Genomic DNA, 22,927 nt, shown 5'->3' with positions numbered 1-22,927 from the left:
CCAGGTAAGCTATATTTGAACTATAAGATGCACCCCCATTTCTCCCCCAAATTTGGGGGGTGCGTCTTGTAGTCCGAAAAATACAGCACATAACTTGCCGAAAGTCACACGGCAAGTTGATGTGTCTGGAGCAGAGATTTCCTTTGCCTCCAAAGCTCATGCATTAAAATTCTATTCCGTTTAGATGATTAGAAATTCAGAGGTTCAATTTGGCACAGTCTCTTCGAATCGAACAACAAACAAAATGCAATAAACTTTAACACACTTGTTAATCACATTAGTTTATGTGCCTGTCTTGCTCTTACCATGATTTTTACCGTTTCCCTACCTCCATCCCTATAAATCGTTCAGTGTCTAACCGTTAGCAATTTCCCTAGCAATTGATCGGGAGAACAGGCTGGCCTCTAGGTAAAGATAAAAAGTAGTAACACCAAAGATCTCAAGAAAACAATGAGCCGCCGTTTTGGAACGCAACCCTCACTTCCTGCCTCGATTTAGCGGGAGGAAACCTCAGCACGTGGATCCAGAGGTTTCCGAGCCCGCGCTAGCAGCTCGGTTTCTGGCCCGTTGGCTCGCACCACGCAGGCGCCAAGGCCAAACCGGCTAGGGGAGGTCGGGCCACGGTTTCCCTGGATACCGGGCGGAGGCTGCCGGAAGCTGCGCTGCGGTTGGCTGCCACGGATCGGAGGAGCTGGGGGCGGGGCCCGAGGAGGAAGGCGGCCACGACGAGGAAGAGGACGCGGCTCGGGCGATGGAACGCGCGCGGGCGGGGGCGTTAGCCGGCTCTCCGGGTGCGCGGGGAACCTGGCAACCTCCCTGGGTGTAAATGAGAAGGGCGGGGCGGGCGGAGGCCCTGGGCGGCGGCGGCCGTTGGGGTGCGACCGTCTCCGCCCCGCTGGGTTCATTTCATTTTCCTGGGCCTGCCAAGAGGGCTGCCCTTGGCTGCCTGGTGTTTTGCAGTCAGGACCCCGAGAGGGATGGCATCACCTAGTTAGGCAAGAGTGTTTTTGTAGAAGCCCCTCAAAGAACTCAATGAAAGCCAAATAGGCTCCTGGGCAGTTTAAAGTTGCAGAACTGGAGAACCTTGTGGCGCAGTTGTCGGGGGTGGGGCCAGGCCTCGGTTGGGTCTGGAGGGAACGGGTGGGCTCGGAGGGAACCCGAGACGAGGTTCGTGTACAGTGATCGCCTGTCCGGTGACTCACTTCTAGCTTTGGCGGCATCTTGTTTGTCTATCCTCCGGGCCAGAGTCCCGGGGTCTCCGTGCCTTCCTTTTTTTTTTTTTTTTTTTTTTTTGTAATTAAACTTAAACTTTGGAAGAATTTGAGAATTTCCGAAGTTGGAGAAAGTTATCCCTAATGATAGTATTTTACATCACCATGGTACATCTGTCAAAACTAAGGAGTTAACATTATCATAATACTGTTAACTAAAATACAAGCTTTATTCACATTTTACCAGTTTTTTCCTACTATAAGATTTTGTGTTCCAGGATCCAAACCAGAACAGTACATTGCATTTAACCTGCCTTGTTTTTAAACTGGTGTTAACAGCTAGAATTTCATCTTTCCCGTGTCTCGCCCCCCCACCCCCATTCCCCATGACATAAACTGCTTTTTTTTAAAGTCCAAGGAATATGTACATTTTTTTTTTTTTGGTGAGCATTTATTGATAGTCTTATATCCAGGGCACTGTTACAAGTACTGGGGATTCAGCACTGAGCCAGATAAACCTGCTTTCGCATGGAAGCTAGATATAGTTCATGGGTACCCGTAAGTTCTGTCTTCTGCAATTCTGTATTTCTGATTGTTTCAAATTTAAGGACGTGCCACTTAGAATAATTTTTGAGTTGGTTGAAATCTGCGTTTAAACTTTTCTACCCCTCTAATTTACCATAAATTTTACAGTAAACTTTCAAGCAAGAGGATAGTCTTGTCATCCATTATTGATCAAGACTTTTCCCCCTCAAATTTATTCTTGAGGAAAATACAGTGCATAAAGAAATGCTAAGTGAACAGGACTGAAGACCCTACTGTAGAGGGAGTTGCTCTTATGTCTTTGTAATTTTTAGATGCTTTAGCAGGTATAATAAATCCAGGAAAAAAAACTTAAAATTATTTTGCATTGTTTTTTCTCAGTTACCAGGTTTTAAGGAGTTACCAGTTGCTCAGAGATGATAAACAGCCTGAATGTATTTTTGTATTTTTTTTGCATATTGTGCATCAGTTCATGATCAGGTGGTGCCAGCAGGAAGTTCTTCATCCAGAGTCATAGTACACGTGGATCTGGATTGCTTTTATGCACAAGTAGAAATGATCTCAAACCCGGAACTAAAGGGCAAACCTTTGGGTAATTATGGATGTTGATAATATTTGTTGTGTAATAGGATCAGTACTCGTTTACTGTGTCCATTGTATTCTGACTTATTAACCATATTAAGAAAGATTTGGGGGCTCACAATGCCCCAGCCCCCACATTATCTAATCTTCTCTAGAGATGATTAGGAAGAATAGTTCAATAATGAGAACATTTATTGGAGGAAATACCTGATAATTACTGTAGGTTGGTACTTGTAGCAGGACATGGATTTATCTTCATTACACAGTTACTCAGAAGATAAGTGAGTCCAGGAATTAATTGTACTCCGTTATTTTCATCTGCTCTTATTTTTTGGTAAAATATGGGCTAGATTTGCATGTAGAGTTAATTCAGTATAAATTAATCAGGTTTTGTCTGAAAAAATTCTAGACAAATCCATGTATCTTTTATTTGTATCTTTTTGCTGAAGACTCCAAGAATCTACCGATTCATGATCATTTCTGTTAAATTTTAAAGAACTTTGATGAATAGAGGCTATATTTATTAAATGAGACACAGCTTTTTATTTTTAATCAAAACAGATTGCATTACAATTTACAGTTATAATATAGGGCTAGTAAATTATATGTTAAGATATTTTTAAAAATTCTACTCAGTTTTCTCATAAAATATTTATTTTTTATAGGGGTTCAGCAGAAATCTTTGGTGGTTACCTGCAACTACGAAGCTAGGGAACTTGGAGTAAAGAAACTTATGAGTGTTCGAGATGCAAAAGAAAAGTGTCCCCAGCTGGTGTTAGTGAATGGAGAAGACTTGACTCGTTACAGAGCGATATCATATAAGGTTACAGGTACAGCTTACAGGGAGTATTTTTTTAGCGTTAGTTTTTATATAGGATGCCTGTTCATTTCATGAAATCTTTTAATAAATGTAAAATGCCATAATCAGTTTCTTTTTTGCTAATAGCTTTATTTTGGGTCTTGCCCATTTTTAAAAAATGTATATGAGGATGATGTTATGTAAGTAGTGTTGATACAAAATGTAAAGTGGGAGGAGTTTGAAGTAGGTCCTGACTGGTGTCATGTAAATATAAGAAAAGTGGAACAAAATTTAAAAGGGAGAAAATGGGGAGATATACTAAAGAAAGCCAAATATTTTTAATTTTAAATTTAAATGAATTATGAAGAAATATGCTGTACTCTCATTCATTAATGTTAGTTGAGAGAGGTTTCTGTAATGTTTAACATTATTTAAAACAGTTAAAAACTAGCTTTATATCTATCTACCTTCTTTGCTACTGTTATTGTTTGTTCTTTTATTATTGTAGCAGTTTTCAGATGAAAGGGTTAAATATGTATAATATCCAAAAACACTAATAGATCAACAAGGAAAAAAACTCAAGAAAATTGGACAAAGAATATGAATAGGTGACAAAAAGAGCAAACACAATGTCCTATGATTATTTGGATAAAAGAGTGCTCAAATTCATTATTGTTTAGGAAAATATGAATCAGTAAGATATTTTATATCCATCATACTTGCAAAAAATAATGTGAGAAAAGGTAGAAACAAAGTATTGTTGCCTTTTTGAAAAAGCAATCTGGAAACATTTTTGAAGTTAAAGATACATATTATAGTCTTTAACCCAGTGATGTAACCTCTGGCAATTTAAGAAATAAAATCCTAAGGACGTATGTACAAAAATTTGTATTGTAGCATGGTTCATAATTGGTAAACGTGGAATGAAAACAAATGTCCATCAGGATAAGGATGGCTAAATTAAGGCTATGATGGACTGCTAACCATTAAAAAGAATGCATTGGTGCCGTATACTTGACTCATAAATATATACCTTGTTGAGTGAGTTAAAGTTAAGATGCAAAAAAAGTATATTACATTTTTCCATATGTATAAAACAATAGCACAGACTCCTCCCCCACATATATGTTTGTGTGTACATATGAACAGGAAGAGAAACATGAGAGGACATGTACTGAGTTGTTAACCTTAGTTACCTTCTGGAGGGGAAGAGGCGGTGCTGAAATGGGGGGGGGAGGGGAGAAAGGACAGCCATGCAGAAAAGATAAGGCTACTCCCAAAATAGTACTTGTGCATCTATGCAAATGGTGTGTGTCTGAATATTAAGAAGTTAATTGTTAGTGTACACAGAAGAATATTTATATGTGTTGTGCATCTTGCCTTTGTTCTTGGTGATCTTTCATGTCACTTATGTAGCTCCTCCTTATTCTTTTTAATGCCTGTAGTATTCCATTGCATTTTGCTCCATGCTTATTTAACCGGTCCTCTAGTGATAGGAGGACAGTGTGTTCCACTTTATGGCTAATGCCCCTGCGTAATTATTAGTACTAGCTCCTTTTATTTAAAAAATGTCTTGTTTTGAATGGTAACTGTTATGGTTTTCCTAATGGTGATGGATTATTAGGCCATTACCAACTACTGCAACATAAATATATGCTGCAGTAGACATTTTCATGCGGAAATTTGGGCATACTTTTTTGAGGGTATTTATAAGTTAAGTCCCTAGAGGTTAAGTGCTGTAATATATCAAAGGTAGTTCGCGCTTAAAATTTTGAATACTGCTATATGTTGCACTTAAGTCTGTCCCAACATAATTGCTAGCATGTGCGGGAGTGTTAGATATTCTCAAATTATAAAGATTTTACCTCATAGGTGAAAAAAATAGTGAATGTTTTCTGCCATCCAGCTGATATCAACAGGTAATTCAGAGAAAAATGAAAACTCTTCTCAGTGATTTCAAAGTTGTTATTAGTCTTAATCCTAAAAAGGAAAATTGATAATCCTTTTGAATTTATATCAAATCTTGGTCCAGTTCAGTTTAGTAAACATTTGACTTAAGGACTAGGCATTAGACTAGATGTTGGACACTCACATACATGTACATCATGGTCCATCTCTGCCTGTAAGGAATTAGCTTGGGATTGGCTAATTAAAATACTGAATCGTGGTGTATTTTGAAAATTAAATGAGTTTTCTTTTTGGCTCAGTAATAATTAGAAATTATAAATTTTGGTTTTGCCTTCAAAAACTCCTGTGAAAATGTAGCTAGAATATATTATTACTTGTTTTTACTTTTCTAGGCAGACTATAATTTATTCTTTGGTCCACTGCTTCAAGATCATAATTAACAATAAGCATTGATATTGAATGTATTGCAGACACAGAAATTATAAGTATAGGAGGTTGAGCTAAATGTATCGCTATGAGCATCTGCCCAGCAAGTATCGTTTTGGACTGGCTTTGTTGGAAAAATTTTGTCCTTACTCAAAATGTGGTTCAGAAAAAAAATCACAGTTAACCAAGGGCTGTATTAAATATGTTGTGGGACTATGGCTATATGTAAAACCTTTAATAACATATTTGATGTAAGCATAAAAGTTAAGTGTATTCTAGTTGTAACTTCAGTTCCATCTGTGCTCCAATATTCTGTAAATTTAGAGTTGTTGGAGGAATTTAGTCCAGTTGTTGAGAGGCTTGGATTTGATGAAAATTTTGTGGATGTAACAGAAATGGTTGAGAAGAGACTGCAGCCGCTGCAAAGTGATGAACTCCCAGCACTGACTGTGTCGGGTCACGTGTACAACGATCAGTGTGAGTGCATCTGACTTACTCTGCTCAGTCGCTTTAAAGCACATGCATGTCTTAATGCTCAGCGTGTTCCAGAAACCGACTTTGGACACTTTGTGGCTTTTGTCGGAGGAGCAGCCACATGTCAGTCATCTGTGCGGGTGGCTGAATCGTGTGTTGCTCCTGTAGCTCGGTGCTCTGAGCACTTCCCACTTGTCCCACACGGTCCGGGCATTACCATTTTGGAGTGTCATACCTCTTTAGGTCAGCCTTACCTTAGAAGAGCTGGCTTGATAATAGGCTTTTTTAGAATAATTTTTGATTCTCTTCAATCTGTCTTTAGGCAAAACTTTGAGGTAGGTGAAATTTGCCTTTGTGGCCTCTCGCTTTTGTTGCCCCAGAGCACCGAGACCGTTTTGTCGTCCCTGACTTCCTGAGTTAGCCCTTCTGGGGGCCTGACCCGGCCTAGCTGCCTGCCGTCTTTTGCAAGCTCCTGTGCAATTCGTTCAGGTCATCTTTGCCAGCTCTTAGCATGAAAGCAGAACGGCCTGTCTCCTTCACGTATTGAAGTATAAGTGGCTGCTGGTACTCCCAGGGGGATGTTTGCATTTGAAAATAAGTTCCAGTGACTGATTAGGCTTGGAGAGATCATGTGACACTGCTGGGGACTTGCATGTTACCCCAGAAGGAAGACAAGCTCCTGTGCTTCTGTGAGCCACTTGCCCTGACCGCCTGGCTTCTAGGCCTCTGCATGCGCTTCCTCTTACTCCCTGTTTTGAGAGCCGGTGACCAGTCCCCATCTAGTTCTCCACTTCCCTGATCTTACAGAAAAGGGTGAAAGCTACAGTTCTCTTCTAGAAGAAGACATGGAGCTTTTCTCATCCTTTGCACCTGTAGTTTCTTGCACCCGCAAAGGCTGAGAAGCAAGAACATTCCAAATACGTTTCTTTGTAATTCTTAAAGCAAATTCAGGCTTTATTGCTTAGAACATAGTACAGAGAGCTAGGTCTTATATCCTAAAAAGGAAATGTCTACTTTTTCATGAATTCTTCCACCGCCCCACAATTTTGTTAACATTTTTTAAACATATAGAAGAATTGATGGAATAATACAATGAGAACACTCATTATACCCTCCTGGGTGATATACCTGTTACCATTTTTCCACATGTGCTTTATCTTGCTCTTTGTTGGTTGGCTGGCTGATTGATGAGCCGTGTGGAAGTAAACTGCAAACGTGAGACTTGATTTGTAAATACTTCCGAGGGTAAGGATTGTCTCATATAACTGTAATAACATTTTCACACCTTCTAGAAGTTGTTTCTACATAATTTCCCTACACTCTTGATAAAAGAGCTCTTAACTATGTACAGATCTAAAATTGTTTTTATACATCTAGTACGTCAAGTTTAGATTCAGATCATCAAAGCCGTAATGTTGGCTTTCTCATTAATGCAGTACTTTATGCTTGCTTACAGGTAACGTGAAGAAGAGTTTTACTAATGTCAGTAGCAATTTTTTATGAGACATCAGTTTTCATAATCTGTTCATCAGTTAGCATTCTGTGCGTTCTCTCTCACAGGCCCTTGGAGTTCACTCCCTGTAGTTACTTATTTTACAGAGCCACTGTGAGAAACAAAACAGATTAGTTAAGTGGGTGACAGTGTGGTGGGGTGGGTGTGTGTGTGTGTGGGGGGTGTTGAATATAGGTTAGATAAATCCTGTACCCTTTTAAAAGTCATTTGTAAAAGAGGAAATTAAAAATTTTTGTGGTGACTTTTCACAACATTGGCTGTTTTCGTAGCTATAAACCTGCACGACATCTTGCACAGGAGACTGCTTGTCGGGTCTCAGATGGCAGCAGAGATGCGGGAAGCCATGCATGACCGGCTGGGTCTCACTGGCTGCGCTGGAGTGGCTTCCAATAAGTTACTGGCAAAATTAGTTTCTGGCGTCTTTAAACCAAATCAACAAACAGTCTTATTGCCTGAAAGTTCTCAAGACCTCATTCTCAGTCTGAAACACATAAAAGAAATGCCTGGTAAGACAAAGATATTTGAAAAGTATATATAGTATTGTATGTCTTTAATTTAAAAATAATATATACATGCAATTAATTTTTTTCTTTCTCTTTTTTTAAATTGTTGTTCATGTACAGTTGTTTCTATTTTGCCCCCTCTGCTTCCCTGCACCCCAGCCATCCCCACCTCCTACCCTCGATCCTAGCCCCCACTATAGTCCCCTTTGGCTTTGTCCATGTGTCCGTTGTACAAGTTCCTTGATGTTTCTTCCCCCTTTCCCCCCCATCATCCCCTCCCACTTCCCCTCTGGTTACTGTCAGTTTGTTCTTTATTTCTATGTCTCTGGTTATATTTTCCTTGCTTGTTTGTTTTGGTTCCACTTACAGGTTCCACTTATAGGTGAGATCATATGGTATTTGTCTTTCACTGCCTGACATGTAGTTAATTTTTAGAGCCTATGTACTTGGTTCTTGGAGAAAACCAAAAAAAAACCTGTTTTCTGGAGGGAATCTGTACTAGGAAATATACAGCGTTCTTTTCTAGTATCACCTACCTTTGTAGAGTTTGAATGTGACCATAAAAATTATAAGCTGGGAACATACTCATACAATTATTTCCAGTCTCTGGTTTATACTCTTATACTGTACATTGCATCTAAAGAGGAGCATTGTCTTTTATTAACTCTATTTTGGGATTGTATTTAAAATATTAGGGCTACAAGAGACCTTCCAAAGCATTTAGACAAAGCTTTTATTTTAAAGATGAGAAAACTGATTTTTTTGAAGGGTTCAGTGATCTGTTCTAGTCAAATTTGTATCATTGAAGATCAAATACTTATGCTTTTGTAGACCATCAATAATGGATATGTTAAACTTCATTTCTATGGCATTGCTGGGGATAAAGATGCTATATAGAATTCGATGGAAGTGAATTTTTAAGACAACTGAAACTTAACCTGCAGATATTATAACTTCACATCTTTAACACATGTTTATGTGACTCCAAAATGTGTTACTCCCTCACCTCCCTTAAAGTAGTACAGTTGTAACTTCTTGGATGAGCCCGAGTCTGTGTTCTGAAGAACAGTTACTATGTCAGGTTGTAATACATTGAGGACTGTATACTGATACATAACACTATTACTTGGCTTTACTTTTTGAATTCTTATATATTTTTTTACAGGCCTTTTCTTATTGCCAGCTTGCTAGCCTTCTTTTATTTCAGCTGTGAAAATATCTGTCACTCCACTGTAATAATTTCCCCTACACATTCATCACCTTTGATTTACTTTTACTGTTCAAGGAAATTAGATAATTGTAGAACTAATTTTTAAACACTGAGAGGAGTAAAAGGATACTACATTGCCTGAGCTTTTTTTTCTGTGATAAAATATAATTGAGTTTTCCTACAAAAAACTTTATGATAGGAGTTTTGCTAATAAGAATTTTTTTTTTGTTGGTTTACTTTCTGGTTCTTAGTTGTATTCAGGTGGTAAATATTGCCAGATGTGACCTGTAGATAAATGTGTGGTGTTGTATATAAAAATCAGGTAGGTTAACTACTGAGTGCATACTAATTAATTTTAATTGCTCTAGTGACAGTCTTTCTTTGGGTGTCCAACCTTTTGGCATCTCTGGGCCACATTGGAAAAAGAAGAGTTGTCTTGGGCCACACATTAAATACACAAACACTAATGAAATCTGATGAGCAAAAAAAAAATGTTTTGTAAACATTTACAAAAAAGTAAATTTATGATTTTGTATTTGGCCACATCCACAACCATCCTGGGCTGCATGTAGCCCATGGGCCACAGGTTGGACACCCCATGAATAATCAGCATGATTCTTGAATACTTCCACGGTGGTATATGATGTGTGGTAAAAATTTTATCAAGACAGAATTTATTGGTTGTCTCTATATTCATCATATTATATTAGGTATATTAGGGCTGTTGGGTTTTCAAAGTGGTTCATATAACTCATAGGGGCTGAGCAGAACAACCATGTCATTTGTAATGAAGTTTGATCCTAGCAAAGTATTAATTATGGGATTTAAAGATGTGATTAATGCAGTATTCATAATATTTTCATTAGTTTTATTTTAAGGAAAAAAGCTGTTGTAACACCCTATGCATTTCTTTTTGTTTAGGTATTGGCTATAAAACTGCCAAACGCCTTGAGGCACTGGGTATCAGCAGTGTGCCTGATCTCCAAACCTTTCCATCCAAAATACTAGAAAAGGAATTAGGAATTTCAGTTGCTCAGCGTATCCAGAAGCTCAGTTTTGGAGAGGATAACTCTCCTGTAACACCATCAGGACTACCTCAGGTGCATGATAATGATACTTGAATTGAGTACTGGTTGTCACATTATTTCAGATGAAGATTTCTGGTTTATTGCTATGTTTTTACTATTCTAGTTTGCTTATTAGTTAGTACATGATCCTTTTCCTATGAGGATGCTAATTTATTATAATAGATTTTTTTACAATTGATTGATTTAGAGAGGGGTGGAAGGAAAAGAGACATCGATTTGTTGTATCAGGACACTAACCAACTGAGCTACCCAGCCAGTGTATAGTAGATTAATGAATATTCTTAAATTGAATCTAAGAATTGGTATTTAAATCTAAAGTTAGCCACTTTGATTAAATAGTCTATATTACATATATGAGGCAAAATATTTTAATTATTTAGTAAGTCTTGTTTTTAGAGTAGTATAATGATTTAGGAAATGGAGAAAGGTATAATCATCCAGTTCACATTGACCGATTCTTTTTCTATGTGGCAGGAGCTTTACTAAGTACTTTACATCATCCCATTTAATTTTCACAGACCTTTGAGGTAGGTAGTTCTACTGTTTGTTCATACCTTTTCCCCTCTCTTCCTCTTGCTCCCGTTGTTTTTTTAAGATGATACCATACTTTAGAAAGGTTAAAATACTTGTCCAAGGTTAAATTCAAGTTTTAGGAGATTTAAGAGCCTTGTAGTAATCATACAGTAAACTTGGAGTTGCTGCTGGACCTTTGTAATTCTCTTGCCTTCCAGCATACTTTCTAGTGGAGACAATAAGTTGCAGATAATAGGAGGTACTATAAAAGTGAACTAAATGGCACTGATAATTGGATATGCTTATTTGGGTTTACAATTATCCTTATTTGTGCTTCTTTGGTAGTCCTTTAGTGAAGAAGATTCATTTAAAAAATGTTCATCGGAAGCTGAAGCTAAAAGTAAGATTGAAGAACTACTTGCTAGTCTTTTGAACAGGTGATTTTCCATTTTGCCTTATCCTATATTTTCTGTATATAGTATGTGGAAAGAATACTTACTGTTCTGCCTTGGAACTTACAGATTAACTGAAGACTAAACAGTGTAAAGATAGATCATTTATCACTGACTTTCTCTACATTGTAAACTATTGCAAAAGTAGTAGTAGACGCTCTTAACTAAATTTAACCCATCTAGTTCAATTGATTTTTAGTCACATTATTGTTATATTATGGATCTTAAGCTGCTGATAGTTACCTAATGGGGTTTACAGACCTCTCTAGAATCTCAACACCTATAAATCTGTAATGGTTGATGATAGGCAGTTATTAAGAGCAACAGCAAGGGAGAAAGCAGAACACTTATGTCTCCTTTGCCTTAGACTATGTGAAAGAAAACAGAGTCAGACAAAGAGTAGCTCAGCGGGGCTGTGTGTGGGCAGTGAGAGTGGCTGTGGGTGTGCACAGGGTTGCTGGTCTGTAAGTACATGAGGAGTGTCACCGGGGGCCATGCACAGCACAAATAGCCTAGCATACACAGAACAAGACATGTACCTTTCTGGTGCCCCTTTGCCGTCATATGTGTGTCCTCAACACTCTGTAGAAGAGAATTGTCTCCTCCTCTTATGTCTTTGATTTCTCAGAATGGGGTGTGTGGGGCCGGACAGTTTTGGGTAGTTGTGCTTCTGTAATGATGTGTGGATGGCCAACTGACAAGAGAAAAGGGGTTTGGATGACTCTAGGTCTGAGAAAACGGATGCAGTGAAGTTCCTACAACTTGGCTGTCACATGCAGTGTGGTTCTCATGTCTTGAGCAAAGCCACGCAGGTCATCGTCCTGCTGCATGCGACTGGGCTGACCGCGACCCAACTCCAGGGATATGACTCAGGGTGGGCCCGTGCAGTGCTTGTGAAACTGGGTCATCGGCTTTGCTCCAATGAAATAGAAGATTACTATGAAAAGCCTGGGCACGGGAAATAGTTCTGCACATAGAAAAAACACAAGAATTATGAATTTTATAGGTTCTCTTATTTAAGAATGAACCTGGGAATGAGACTAGGTGTGCTAGACTTGTGAAATTCCAACTATTAACCATTTATCCTTATCTCGGTTTGCCATTCCCTCTTCTATGTCATATCCCCTAGTTCAGGGATTGAAGTGTAATACTGTGTGAGTGATTGGCAAAAAAGGTATTGTGTGTGAATGTATTCAACTTGTAGAGTAAATGATGACTCTGTAGGAATGTGACGGGTATTAAATCATTTAATTTTTAATCCAATTTATAGGCAATAGTTTAAGATTGCTTAGAATATAATCTTTTTCTAGTATGTCTTAATTAGTTACAGGAACCAAATCATTGTCTTTGAATTGCACAATGACTTAAAAGAACAAGCTTACCTGGGAGATATTTAAACTAGTAACATTTACAGCAACTATTTAAGATGTTTATTGTTTTTAAAGCAGCAATCAAGAAATTTTATGATAAAGCAATGAAAGAAAAAATAATTTTTTAAAATTTTATTTATTTTTAGAGAGAGGGGAAGGGGAGGAGAAAGAGAGGGAGAGAAACATCAATGTGTGGTCGCCTCTCCTATGCCCCCTACTGGGGACCTGGCCTGCAACCCTGGCATGGGCCCTGACTGGGAATTGAACTGGTAACCCTTTGGTTCGCAGGCCCACACTCAATCCACTGAGCCACAACAGCCAGGGCAGAAAAAATAATTTACTACAAAAATCTATTCCAATAGAAACCTTCAATTTCAGCATGTTTAACAATGTACAATATTTGTATTTTGTATTTGTGATTTTAATGCATTGCCATACATATAAAGACATGTATTTTCCCTTATTAAATTTCTACTATTAAAGTGAATTTTCTATAGCATTAAAAATTTGTTTTCAACCCCCAAACCAAGACCATTTGGATGGAATACTTTATAAGATGCATGTATATGCACTCATCTTCCTAAATATAGTACATAATTGATCTTTCCAGTTCTTGCTCTAGTATGCCACACTGATGCTATTATTACTGGCTCTCTTGGATCTACTTGGGGAGTGCCCTTTGACAAAAGCAATCTCATTATTTTTTTTCCTGTAATCGTGCATTTTTAAAAAATGTGTGAAAAACCTGTTACTTTTCATTTATTTGCTTCTGTAAGTGATTCTCTCAGTTTCTTTAACTTCTTGCTGATTTTAATATTTTGCCTTTAGTTACATTTTGGACTTGGATAATAAAATGGCTTGTTGTAATTATGTTTTATTTCTGTTACTTTTCTGATTGGCACCCAACTCTGAGTGGGGCCTGGGAGCCTTGCACTTACAATTTCAGTTCTTCAGTGTGTAGAGTTTGCAAAACCTATTTGGGCTCTTCAGGGACCTTTATTGCTTACTGTGTAGTTATCAACTGTACTTACAATGTTGTAATTACTAAATCCGGCACCTTTAGATCTATTAAGTTTATTAGACAGTTTTTTTAAATCTTTAGGTAATATGTTTTCAAATCACTCATTTCCCGTTTTTCTTTATTTTTAGAGTACGCCAAGATGGAAGGAAGCCACATACAGTGAGATTAACAATCCGCCGGTATTCGTCTGAGAAGCACTATAACCGCGAGAGCCGCCAGTGCCCCATCCCACCCCACATGATTCAGAAGTTAGGGGCAGGTGTGGGCTTTTCCTAATAATTTAATTGGCAGGTTGTGCTCTTATAAAAGGAAACTTTGAATTAGAAATTGGCCCTGTAGATGGAAGGCCTTCGTAGGGAGTTAGTGAGCTATTAAATCCCTTTATTCTATCAGAAATTTTTACTGGAAAACTTTGTTTTTTAATAGATTATAAAAGTAGAGACTCACTTAAAGTTTCCCAAGTTCAGAGAAAACAAACTATGATAATTATATGGCATAAGATAACTTTTGAATGAACTTTTAGATTGTTTCCATTTTTTCGGCTGTTATGAAAAAATGATTCTGGCAAGTCACTGGGCGGATACATGCCTTTGTTTATCTTGTGTCGGTTGCAAGAAGTGGGACTGCTGGGCTGTATGTTAATTTGAACTCTAAGACACTGCCAAATTTTTTCCAAAGTGGGTGTAACAATTTACATTCTCACCAACCATGTAGGAGCATTCCAGTTTTCATATTGTCACTGACATTTAGTGTTGCCAGTTTCTTTTATAATAGTCATTCTCGTGGCCGCATAGTGGTATTTCATTGTGTTTGTGTTTTCTTTCATGGATAGTGCTTTTGGTGTTATAGCTAAAAATTCTTTGCCTAATTCAAAGGTCATAGATATTTGTTCCTATGTTTATATTTTTTAGAGATTTTCAAGTTTTAAGCTTTAAACTTAGATCCACTTTGAGTGATTTTTGTGTGGTGTAAGGTAATAAAGGTCTTAGTTTTTTCTTTTGCATGGGGTATCCATTTGTTCCACCAAAATTTGTTGAAAAGACTATTCTTTTCCCATTGAATTGTCATTGTGCCTTTGTCAAAAACTAGTTGGCCATAAATGTAAAAGTTTATTTCTTGACATTCATATTCTGTGATCTATATGTTTATTCTCATACCAATTCTTCCCTGTCTTGATACTTTGTTGTAAGTTTTGAACTTAGATAGTGTAAGGTCTCCAGTTTTAATTTTTTCAAAATTGTTTTGGCTATTCATGGTCCTGGACTTTTGTTTGTAGAAAGATTTTAAATTAGGAATTAGAGTTCTCTGTTTGTTAAAAGCTTATCTAGGTTTTCTATTTATCTTGAGTCTGTTTTAGCAATTTGTATCTTTTAGAAATATGTGCATTTCATCCAAATTGTCTAATTTGTTGTGATGAAGTTGTTAATATTTCTTTATAATTCTTCCATTTTTGTAAGGTCCGTAGTGATGTTCTGCTCTCATTCCTGGTTCTGGTAATTTGTGTGTTCTCTTTTTTCCTTTGTCATTCTAGCAAAGATTTGTTAACTTGTTTTGATCTTTTTTAAAATCCAACTTTCATTGTCATTGTTTTCTCTGTTGTGTTTTTATACTTTCTGTTTTATTTATTTCTGCTCTGATCTTTGTTATTTTTTATTTCTGTTTGCTTTAGGTTTAATTTGTCATTTCCCTCTTGTTTCTTAAGATAGAAGCTTACATTATTTATTTTATACTTACCTTCTTTTCTAATAATTCAAGCTGAACGTCATACATTTCCTTTTAAGCAGTGCTTTAGCTGTATTCCATAAATTTTGTTATTTTCTTTTCCATTAAGGTCAAAATAGTTTCTCATGTCCCTCTGATTCCTTTTTTGACCCCTAAATTTATGTAGAAATTTGTTCCATAATTTTTAAATATTTGGTAATTTCCCGTATTTCTTTCTGTTATATTGATTTCTACTTTAATTTCATGTTTACCAGAGAATATATTTTGAGCAATTTCAGTCCTGCAAATTCATTGAGCCAAATTTTATTGCCTAGTAATAAAATTTATGACAAGGAGTCAGCTGTTAATGGTTTTATCAGTCTCCTACCACTCAGGAGAGAATAAACCACACAGAAATTAGAATGGGAAAGTTTCACAGAATTATTAAACTGAGATCGGGGATTGACTCTAAAGGTATCAAGAGAACTCTAAGGTGATGTGTTAAGAGCTGAGGAGAAGTACCCAAGGAAGGACAGACTTGGAAAGGGGAGTTCTCCTACCTCTCAAAGAGAAGGTGTGGCTGTAGAACACTGGATTGTGGGAAAGTCCTTTTGAGTTGCCTGGACCAGAGATCTGTAGTTACTGGGCAAAGAGAGAACCACCCACACTGATTTGCAGATGAGCTGAGACTAGTGGGTGGGCACACAGGAGGAGTTGAATGTTGGGCGTTTGCTCACTGGCAGGGCAATGCTTGAGCTGGGGTATGCAGTGTTTATGTGGGGAACACATCTGTCAACAGCCCTCCAGGATGCAGGCAAGGGGAGGCTGGTGGTGGCTGTGCTGAAGGAATCTGCTAGCACACAGTCGGAGGGTATGGTGCCTGCATAGGAAGAGGCAGAGGAAACAACCCTTCGGAACATAGGCAGGTCAAGGCTGTCAGGTGGGTGTGCAAAAGGACCTGGAGCTCTGTTGACAACACTGGCCTGGTGTGTGCGGTGTTTGAATTGGTGGTGCCATGGTAACATGGTCACTAGGCTGGGGTTAGGGCTTGAGGTTGCTGAGGGACTGAGTGCACCACACATGTACTGCAAACGGACAATGTACAGGAGCAAGAAAAAGTAGATAGCAGTACATTGGAACCAGGAAGAGACGCCCATTTTCTTCTTTAATGGGCCTCCAGTGCTCTCTACTGACAAAGTTGAACATGTTCAATGTAAAAAAATTGAGAGTCCAACCCATTAACACTGAGCACATACTGAAGGGTGAATTTGGAGCTGAAAGGCAATAATGCGTCAGTAGGTACAGTTGTATTCTCATTCTCCTTCATGTGACGAGTTAGTTGTCTCTGTGTCAGCAGATTGCCTAGGACATGTCTGAGTGTGGAATCTCTTTGTGTTTATCCTACTTGGGATTTATTGAGCTTTCTGATTCTGTAGAATAATATTTTGATGAAATTTGTGCAGTTTTTGACTCTGATTTCTTTAAGTATTTCTTCTCTTTTCTTTTTCCTTTTGGGACTCTCATTATACATATGTCGGTATCCTTGAAAATGACCTACAGGTATGTGAGTTCTATTCACATTTCTTGAGACTTTTTTTTCTCTTTTTAGATCAGATAATTTCCATTCAGTTGTCAAGTTCTCTGATTAATCTGTCATCTCAAAACTGCTGTTGCCCATGTAGTGGTTTTGTTTATTTTGATTACTGTACGTTTTAACTCTAGAATTTCCTTTATTTGTGTGATTCTTTATTTAATTGAGATTCCCCTTTTGGCAGTTATATTTTAATTCTTTAAAGTGGTTTTCTTTAATTCTTTGACTATATGCATAATAGCAGCTTTGAAGTCTTCACTAAATCTGACTCAAAGTTAATTTCTGTTTACTGCTTTTTCTCCCTGAATCAATCACATTCTTTTTGCACATATTGTAGTGTTTTGTTGAAAACTGGGTATTTTAGGTAATGTATTGCAGCAATTCTGGATATTTTTCATGTAGGCTTTCAAATTTTTTTTTGTAACTTGTCTGGACTTGAGCTGCAGGATATACCCTTTCTTATGATGTATTGCCCTGATTTCTCTGCTCAGCTTTTTAAATTTAAATTGAAATGTTTTATTTTAGCTTCCTAGGAGGTTACACCAGTGTCTGCCCAGTTTGGTGGTTAGCCACCGCTGGCTCCAATGCTAGAGCCTGGGAGACTTCCTTCTGTCAGCCGATGCGTGCCTGGGTTGGAGAGCACTTGAACGTTTAGGCCATGTCAGGTCTGCCCTGGCTTTTATTTCCTGCTAGGCCTCTTGCATTTCTGTTCTAGTCAGGGATGTACGTGGAGAGCTTGGCCCTCTCTGCCCTTCCCTCCCTGGCATGCTGCCTCCCAGTCACCTGGGGTCACGAGGACAGTTTACACAGTCTTTCTATGGTGGTTTTCATTTCCACGTCTCCTGGTTAAATTTGTGGCTGATCCACTGATCTTTCACTCACTCCGACCACCACTGTGGCCTCAGGCTAGAGAGCTGTGTGGCTTCTCCAGTTGTTTCCCACCAACCTTGTTCCTTTCACTGGTCACTCTGCTGGGTGTGAGCTTTTGCCCCCCGATACACACCAGTTGTGTTCTTTCTGGCATCAGCCCTGCTGCCTTTCACAGCCCGCTTCACCCTGGTAGAACTCCTGCACCAGCTGAGTTGTGTAAAGGGAGGTGTGAACAACCCCAGAATAGGCTGCTCTCTCCTTTCCTACCTAAGCACTGGCAGTGTTTCGTAAATCAGTGCTTCTCACTTTAGTTGCCTTTAGTTCATTTCCAGATGCTCAAAATGGTTGCTATTGACAGTCTTGTTCACTTTTATTATAGTTCAGTGGGGAGATTTGCTGACATCATCCCTCTGCCATAAGCAGATATCCCGTATGTCAAATCTGAAAACTTGTCCTCGTTTGACATTTATTGATGTTGAGATGTCCCAGTTGTCTGTGTATTGTCAAGATGCCCCAATGATATCTGTTTAGGATTTTAATTTAAATTAGGTTAAGCTCTTTATACTAATTATTATATAATGCATTTAGATATCAATACTGTCTTCTTAAACATTTTATTTAGGTAGTTATGATGCGATGACCCCAATGGTTGATACAATCATGAAACTTTTTCGAAACATGGTGAATGTGAAGATGCCATTTCATCTAACCCTTTTAAATGTGTGCTTCTGCAACCTTAAGGCAGTAAACACTGCTAAGAAAGGGACTATCGATTATTACTTAACACCGTCATTATCAACAATGTCACACCCCGGCAAGCGCAGTTTTGTAAGTACCCTGTTGTTGGATTTGTGTAGTTAAATTACACTTTCAGTTTGTGTTTAACTGATGTAATTTGGAGTTCCTTTTGGGCTGTGTTTTTGGAAGGACTTCCAGGTGTGTTACAGCTAGTGTACTGCCGTGCTAGCCTCACGTGTATCGTGCTGTGATCAAGAAGGAAAGGTAAGTGTCACTGGATATTAAAAGGAAACCATTATAGAGATGTTCTGTTTAGCAACCCCTCCGTTTTTTGTTAAAGTATTTAAATTTGCTTGGTTTTGAAATTAAATTGCATTCCAATAGCAAAATTGATAGAAAATGACTACTCACTTTACAGTTGTCGTATTGTCCGACGACTAAAACAAAACCCTGTACATGGCCATCTGGCACACCTCTATTTACTAAATGTGGGATGCTTAAAAAAAATAATCATCTTTTACTAAATTTTCCATGCCTACAATGAACTCTTAAAGCAGTTTCATTATTTTCTTTATTTTTATTGTTTAATCAGTCAGTATAATTTTAGTAATATTTTATTTACATTTAAGTTTAAAATGAAAACAGAAGTGTTGTAGAAATAATGAATTAGTGCTCTCTTTAAATTACTTTGTCTTCTGACCAATTTTATTCCATCCATTAACTGAAATTTTAAATGGTGTTGACTTTTTACTTTTTAACTTACAGAATGAGAATTAAAGGTCTATAATTTACAGTAGTATTACAGAGGTAGATATAAGTGAAAGTACCTTGTGTGTGTGTGATACTCAATAAATACATGGCGTGAATCTCTTTTCCTTCTACGTTTTTGAAATTACTGTGTTGATGTTTCCTGAGTCATACTTGACTGTGTATACATTTTTATGATGCTTCAAGTTAGATAGAAATTGAAGTGGAAAAGTTTACATAAAAATTATACAAGTTAGAATTGAAGGTGTTTTTACACTTTTATTTACATATAAAAGAGGTAGTACAGGTAAAGGGAATCAATTATATGGTGAGGGAAGGAGGTTTGACTTTGGGTGGCAGGCACACAGTGCAATATCGAGATGACGTGTCATAGAATCGTACATGTGAAACCTATATAATTTTTTTAACCAACGTCACCCCATTAAATTTAATTTTTAAAAAGTGTTATACCTACTTGAACAATTAAAATTTTAAAAAAAATTTAAAAAGTGTTATACCTTAATAATGGTGTTGGATTTTTACCATAGAAGTATTTTTTTTCTTGTTAAATGACAACAATTTAGAATAGGGACTTTTAGAAAACTAGTCCTTGATGATCTATGCATCAAGTAAATATATATGTACATGTGTGTGTATGTATTTAAATACTTAGATACCGCTGGGTTAATCATTTACTTTTCTAGGCCATTCTTCTACTCACAGGATTACAAATGTGGATACATGATTAAGATCCTTTCCGTGTCTCTAAATGCATACCTACCTTCTGGCTCAGTGCTATTTAGGAAGGAGACCTCTTCCTAGAGTAGTGAGTAAAGATCCACACAGTAGTGTGACCAGTTGTGATGGGCTAATCATCTCCAGTTGTCTGGAACAGGCAGTACGGATTGGAGTTACTGAGCAGGATAGAAACACAGCTGTCAGATAACAGGTATAGTCATACTTTTTAGCAGCATGAATATTTACAGATATCAGCTAGCTAAATTATTCTGTTTTCCTGTATTCTAGAAAATGAAAGAGACTCATATGGAGGATTTTTCCAAGGACAAAGAAACAAATTGGAATTCTCTACCAACTGGAAGAATTGAAAGTACAAGAGCTGGAAAGTCTCCACTAGATACTATAAATTTTTCCAGAGGAGACAGCGATGAATTCCCACTCTCTTCACTTCCTGAGGGTATTGACCAAGAAGTCTTTAAGCAGCTTCCAGTAGATATTCAAGAAGAAATCCTTTCTGGAAAATCTAGAGAAAAGGTTCAAGGGAAAGGAAGTTTGAGTTGTCCATTACGTGCCTCCAGAGGAATATTATCTTTCTTTTCTACAAAACAAATCCAAGAAAGTCCATTAAATCCTAGAGATCATGTGTCTAATAGCAAACAGATGCTCTCTGTATCTCCCTGTGAACCAGGAACCTCAGGCTTAAATAGCAGTAGTTCCTCTCATCTGTCTAGCCAAAAGGATTGTTCACATTCTCTAGACAGTAGATTAAAAGTTGAAGGAATGAGTCAAAGGCCTAAAGAATCTCAAGGATTCTGCTTTCCAAATACAAAGCCCACAGTATCTATTTTCCATTCGTTTCCAAATTCACAGAGTGAGCAACTTTTCTCCAAAAACCTCACTACAGATAGCCATAAGCCACCGACAGCAACAGTGCCTCATCATGAAGCACTTGCAGAAAATAGAGAGCAAGGTTCTTCCGCTGAGAAAGTTACTTTTCCTTCTGACGTTGACCCTGAAGTTTTCTACGAACTACCAGAAGAGGTACAAAAAGAGCTGGTGGCTGACTGGAAGAGAAGAGGATCGGAGTTCCACAATGTACATAAATAGGCATGCTGAGGAAAAAAGGTCTAAAAAGCAAGGGAAAGACATTAAAGCTCATCTGAATTAAACACTAATAGATATTTAATAATGTAGCAATCCAATATAAAATGTTCCAAATAAAGCAAGAATACCTATGGGAAGTAAATTGTGGCACAAAGTATAAAAATTTATAACAGAAGAAGTAATGTGTAACATTACCTTCCTCTTATTTTTAAAACTATTTTATATTGCTTTTCAATAAAAAATACTTTGGTAAGCATTAGTACATTTCTCATATATTGAGGGGCAAGGTATATGTGCCAGCATATAAGAAGTAGACTGGCCAAATCATTGCTATGCAATAGCAAAGAACTTTTTTTTCCTGTGAAAATTGAGCCCATTAAGAAATAGCCAGATAGTCCTGGCTGGTTTGGCTCATTGGATTGAGTGCCAACCTAAGAATCAAAAGGTGGCAGGTTCGATTCCCAGTCAGGGCACATGCCTGGGTTGCAGGCCAGGTCCCAGTAGGGAACATGTGAGAGGCAACCAATGAATGGTGAATGTTTCTCTTGCAGATCCATGTTTCTCTCCCTCTTTCCCCCTCCCCCCTCTCCAAAAATAAATGAATAAAATCTTTTTTTAAAAAAAGAAACAGCCAGATAAGTTCTATGACCAACTTATTAATGCCTCTTATTACACCTAGCACCTACCATCATGCCTGGCACACAGAGGGCACTCAGTAACTACTGAGCAAATAAATTGGGTGGCAGGGAGTGTATTTACGTGTCATGGAGAAGGGGAAGGAGCCTTCCATGCAGGTAGATTAAGGGAAGGATGGACACCCGAAGTGCAAGGTGGAGGATCTAGAAGAGTTCTCGATAGTGGAAGAAGTCCATTTCCTTCTGGCCAGTCTAGGGTCTACAAACAGTGGATTACATGTTTTTGCATCTTCCTAAATTTTGGAGGTGAGATTCAGAGTATCACACAATAAATACACAGTTACTAAATTGATAGATGTCTGTTTTCTCTCATTGTTACTGCCTTCACCTTTTGCCTGCCAGATCAAAATTTAGATAAAAGATTGTGGATATCTTGTGATTGTAAGACATAAAGAATGTTTCCAGAACACACCCAAGCATTATGTAGCACTGTTTGGGGGAGTCCTGTTTATAACATTTGCATGTATAATTTAAAGACAAAAATAAAGTACACAAATGTGAATAAAGACTAGCCTAAAAGTACTTTCTTCTAGGTAAGGAGTTTGAACTTCATTTCAGATTTTTTTAAATTTGAAAATCCCCTAACCACCAAGGATCTTTAACAGGGAGTTTGAGGTTATCAAAAACAGTAACTTGTAGCAAGAACATCAGAAGTTACTCAACCATGCAGGTATTTAGTGCTGTGGACCAAGGACTAGAGAAGTTTCTACATGTAGTATTCTGATAAGGTGGTTAAACCCATAAAAGGAGTTCATCACTTTTTTAGATAATTCATTTTTTAAAATTATCCAATAATCCTTACAATTATTTCAGCCAGAAATCAGTATCTGACTATCGTTTATCTTATCTGCTTTTAATAAAATGATCTTTTTTTCCTTTGCTGTTGTACAAATTTATAATGTTTGGAAGTGTGAATTTATTTTTACTTATTCTTGATATATGCTGGCACCCTGTATCTTTCAATTCATGTTAGTTCTATAAGTCTTAGCCGCTAGCCCTTCCAATACCGCTTCACTGTTCTAGAACTGTGGACTGCAGAAATGGTGGGCCTTTCTGTTCTTCATGTCCCTTAATCTCTGCTACCTGTCCCATGTTTATCTGCTACATTTTGGCTAATTTCATCAGCTCTG

General features: G+C 37.7%; 1 protein-coding gene across 3 annotated transcripts; it reads left to right on the top strand.

The window, feature by feature from the left end:
- Positions 1-674: 674 nt before the first annotated feature.
- Positions 675-22,678, top strand: POLI (DNA polymerase iota). Of its 3 annotated transcripts, XM_028525059.2 has the most exons (10): positions 676-791; positions 2,224-2,346; positions 3,002-3,166; positions 5,794-5,946; positions 7,726-7,962; positions 10,091-10,269; positions 11,116-11,207; positions 13,742-13,872; positions 18,398-18,603; positions 20,287-22,678. In XM_028525059.2, the coding sequence occupies exons 1-10, from the start codon at positions 752-754 to the stop codon at positions 21,103-21,105; spliced, it is 2,145 nt and encodes a 714-aa protein (XP_028380860.1). In that variant the 5' UTR covers positions 676-751; the 3' UTR covers positions 21,106-22,678. The 3 variants fall into 3 exon arrangements, with proteins under 3 accessions (XP_035866090.1, XP_028380860.1, XP_035866089.1); XM_036010196.1 differs by lacking the exons at positions 676-791; positions 2,224-2,346 and adding an exon at positions 2,495-2,617 and having other exon boundaries at positions 20,287-21,122; XM_036010197.1 differs by lacking the exons at positions 10,091-10,269; positions 11,116-11,207; positions 13,742-13,872 and having other exon boundaries at positions 675-791; positions 20,287-21,122.
- The last annotated feature ends 249 nt before the right edge of the window (positions 22,679-22,927 follow it).

The sequence above is a fragment of the Phyllostomus discolor genome, chromosome 9 (genome assembly GCF_004126475.2).
Source record: "Phyllostomus discolor isolate MPI-MPIP mPhyDis1 chromosome 9, mPhyDis1.pri.v3, whole genome shotgun sequence".
Taxonomy (NCBI): Eukaryota; Metazoa; Chordata; class Mammalia; order Chiroptera; family Phyllostomidae; genus Phyllostomus; species Phyllostomus discolor.
Note: the sequence above shows the minus strand (reverse complement) of the source record. Positions and strands in the feature narration are given on the sequence as shown.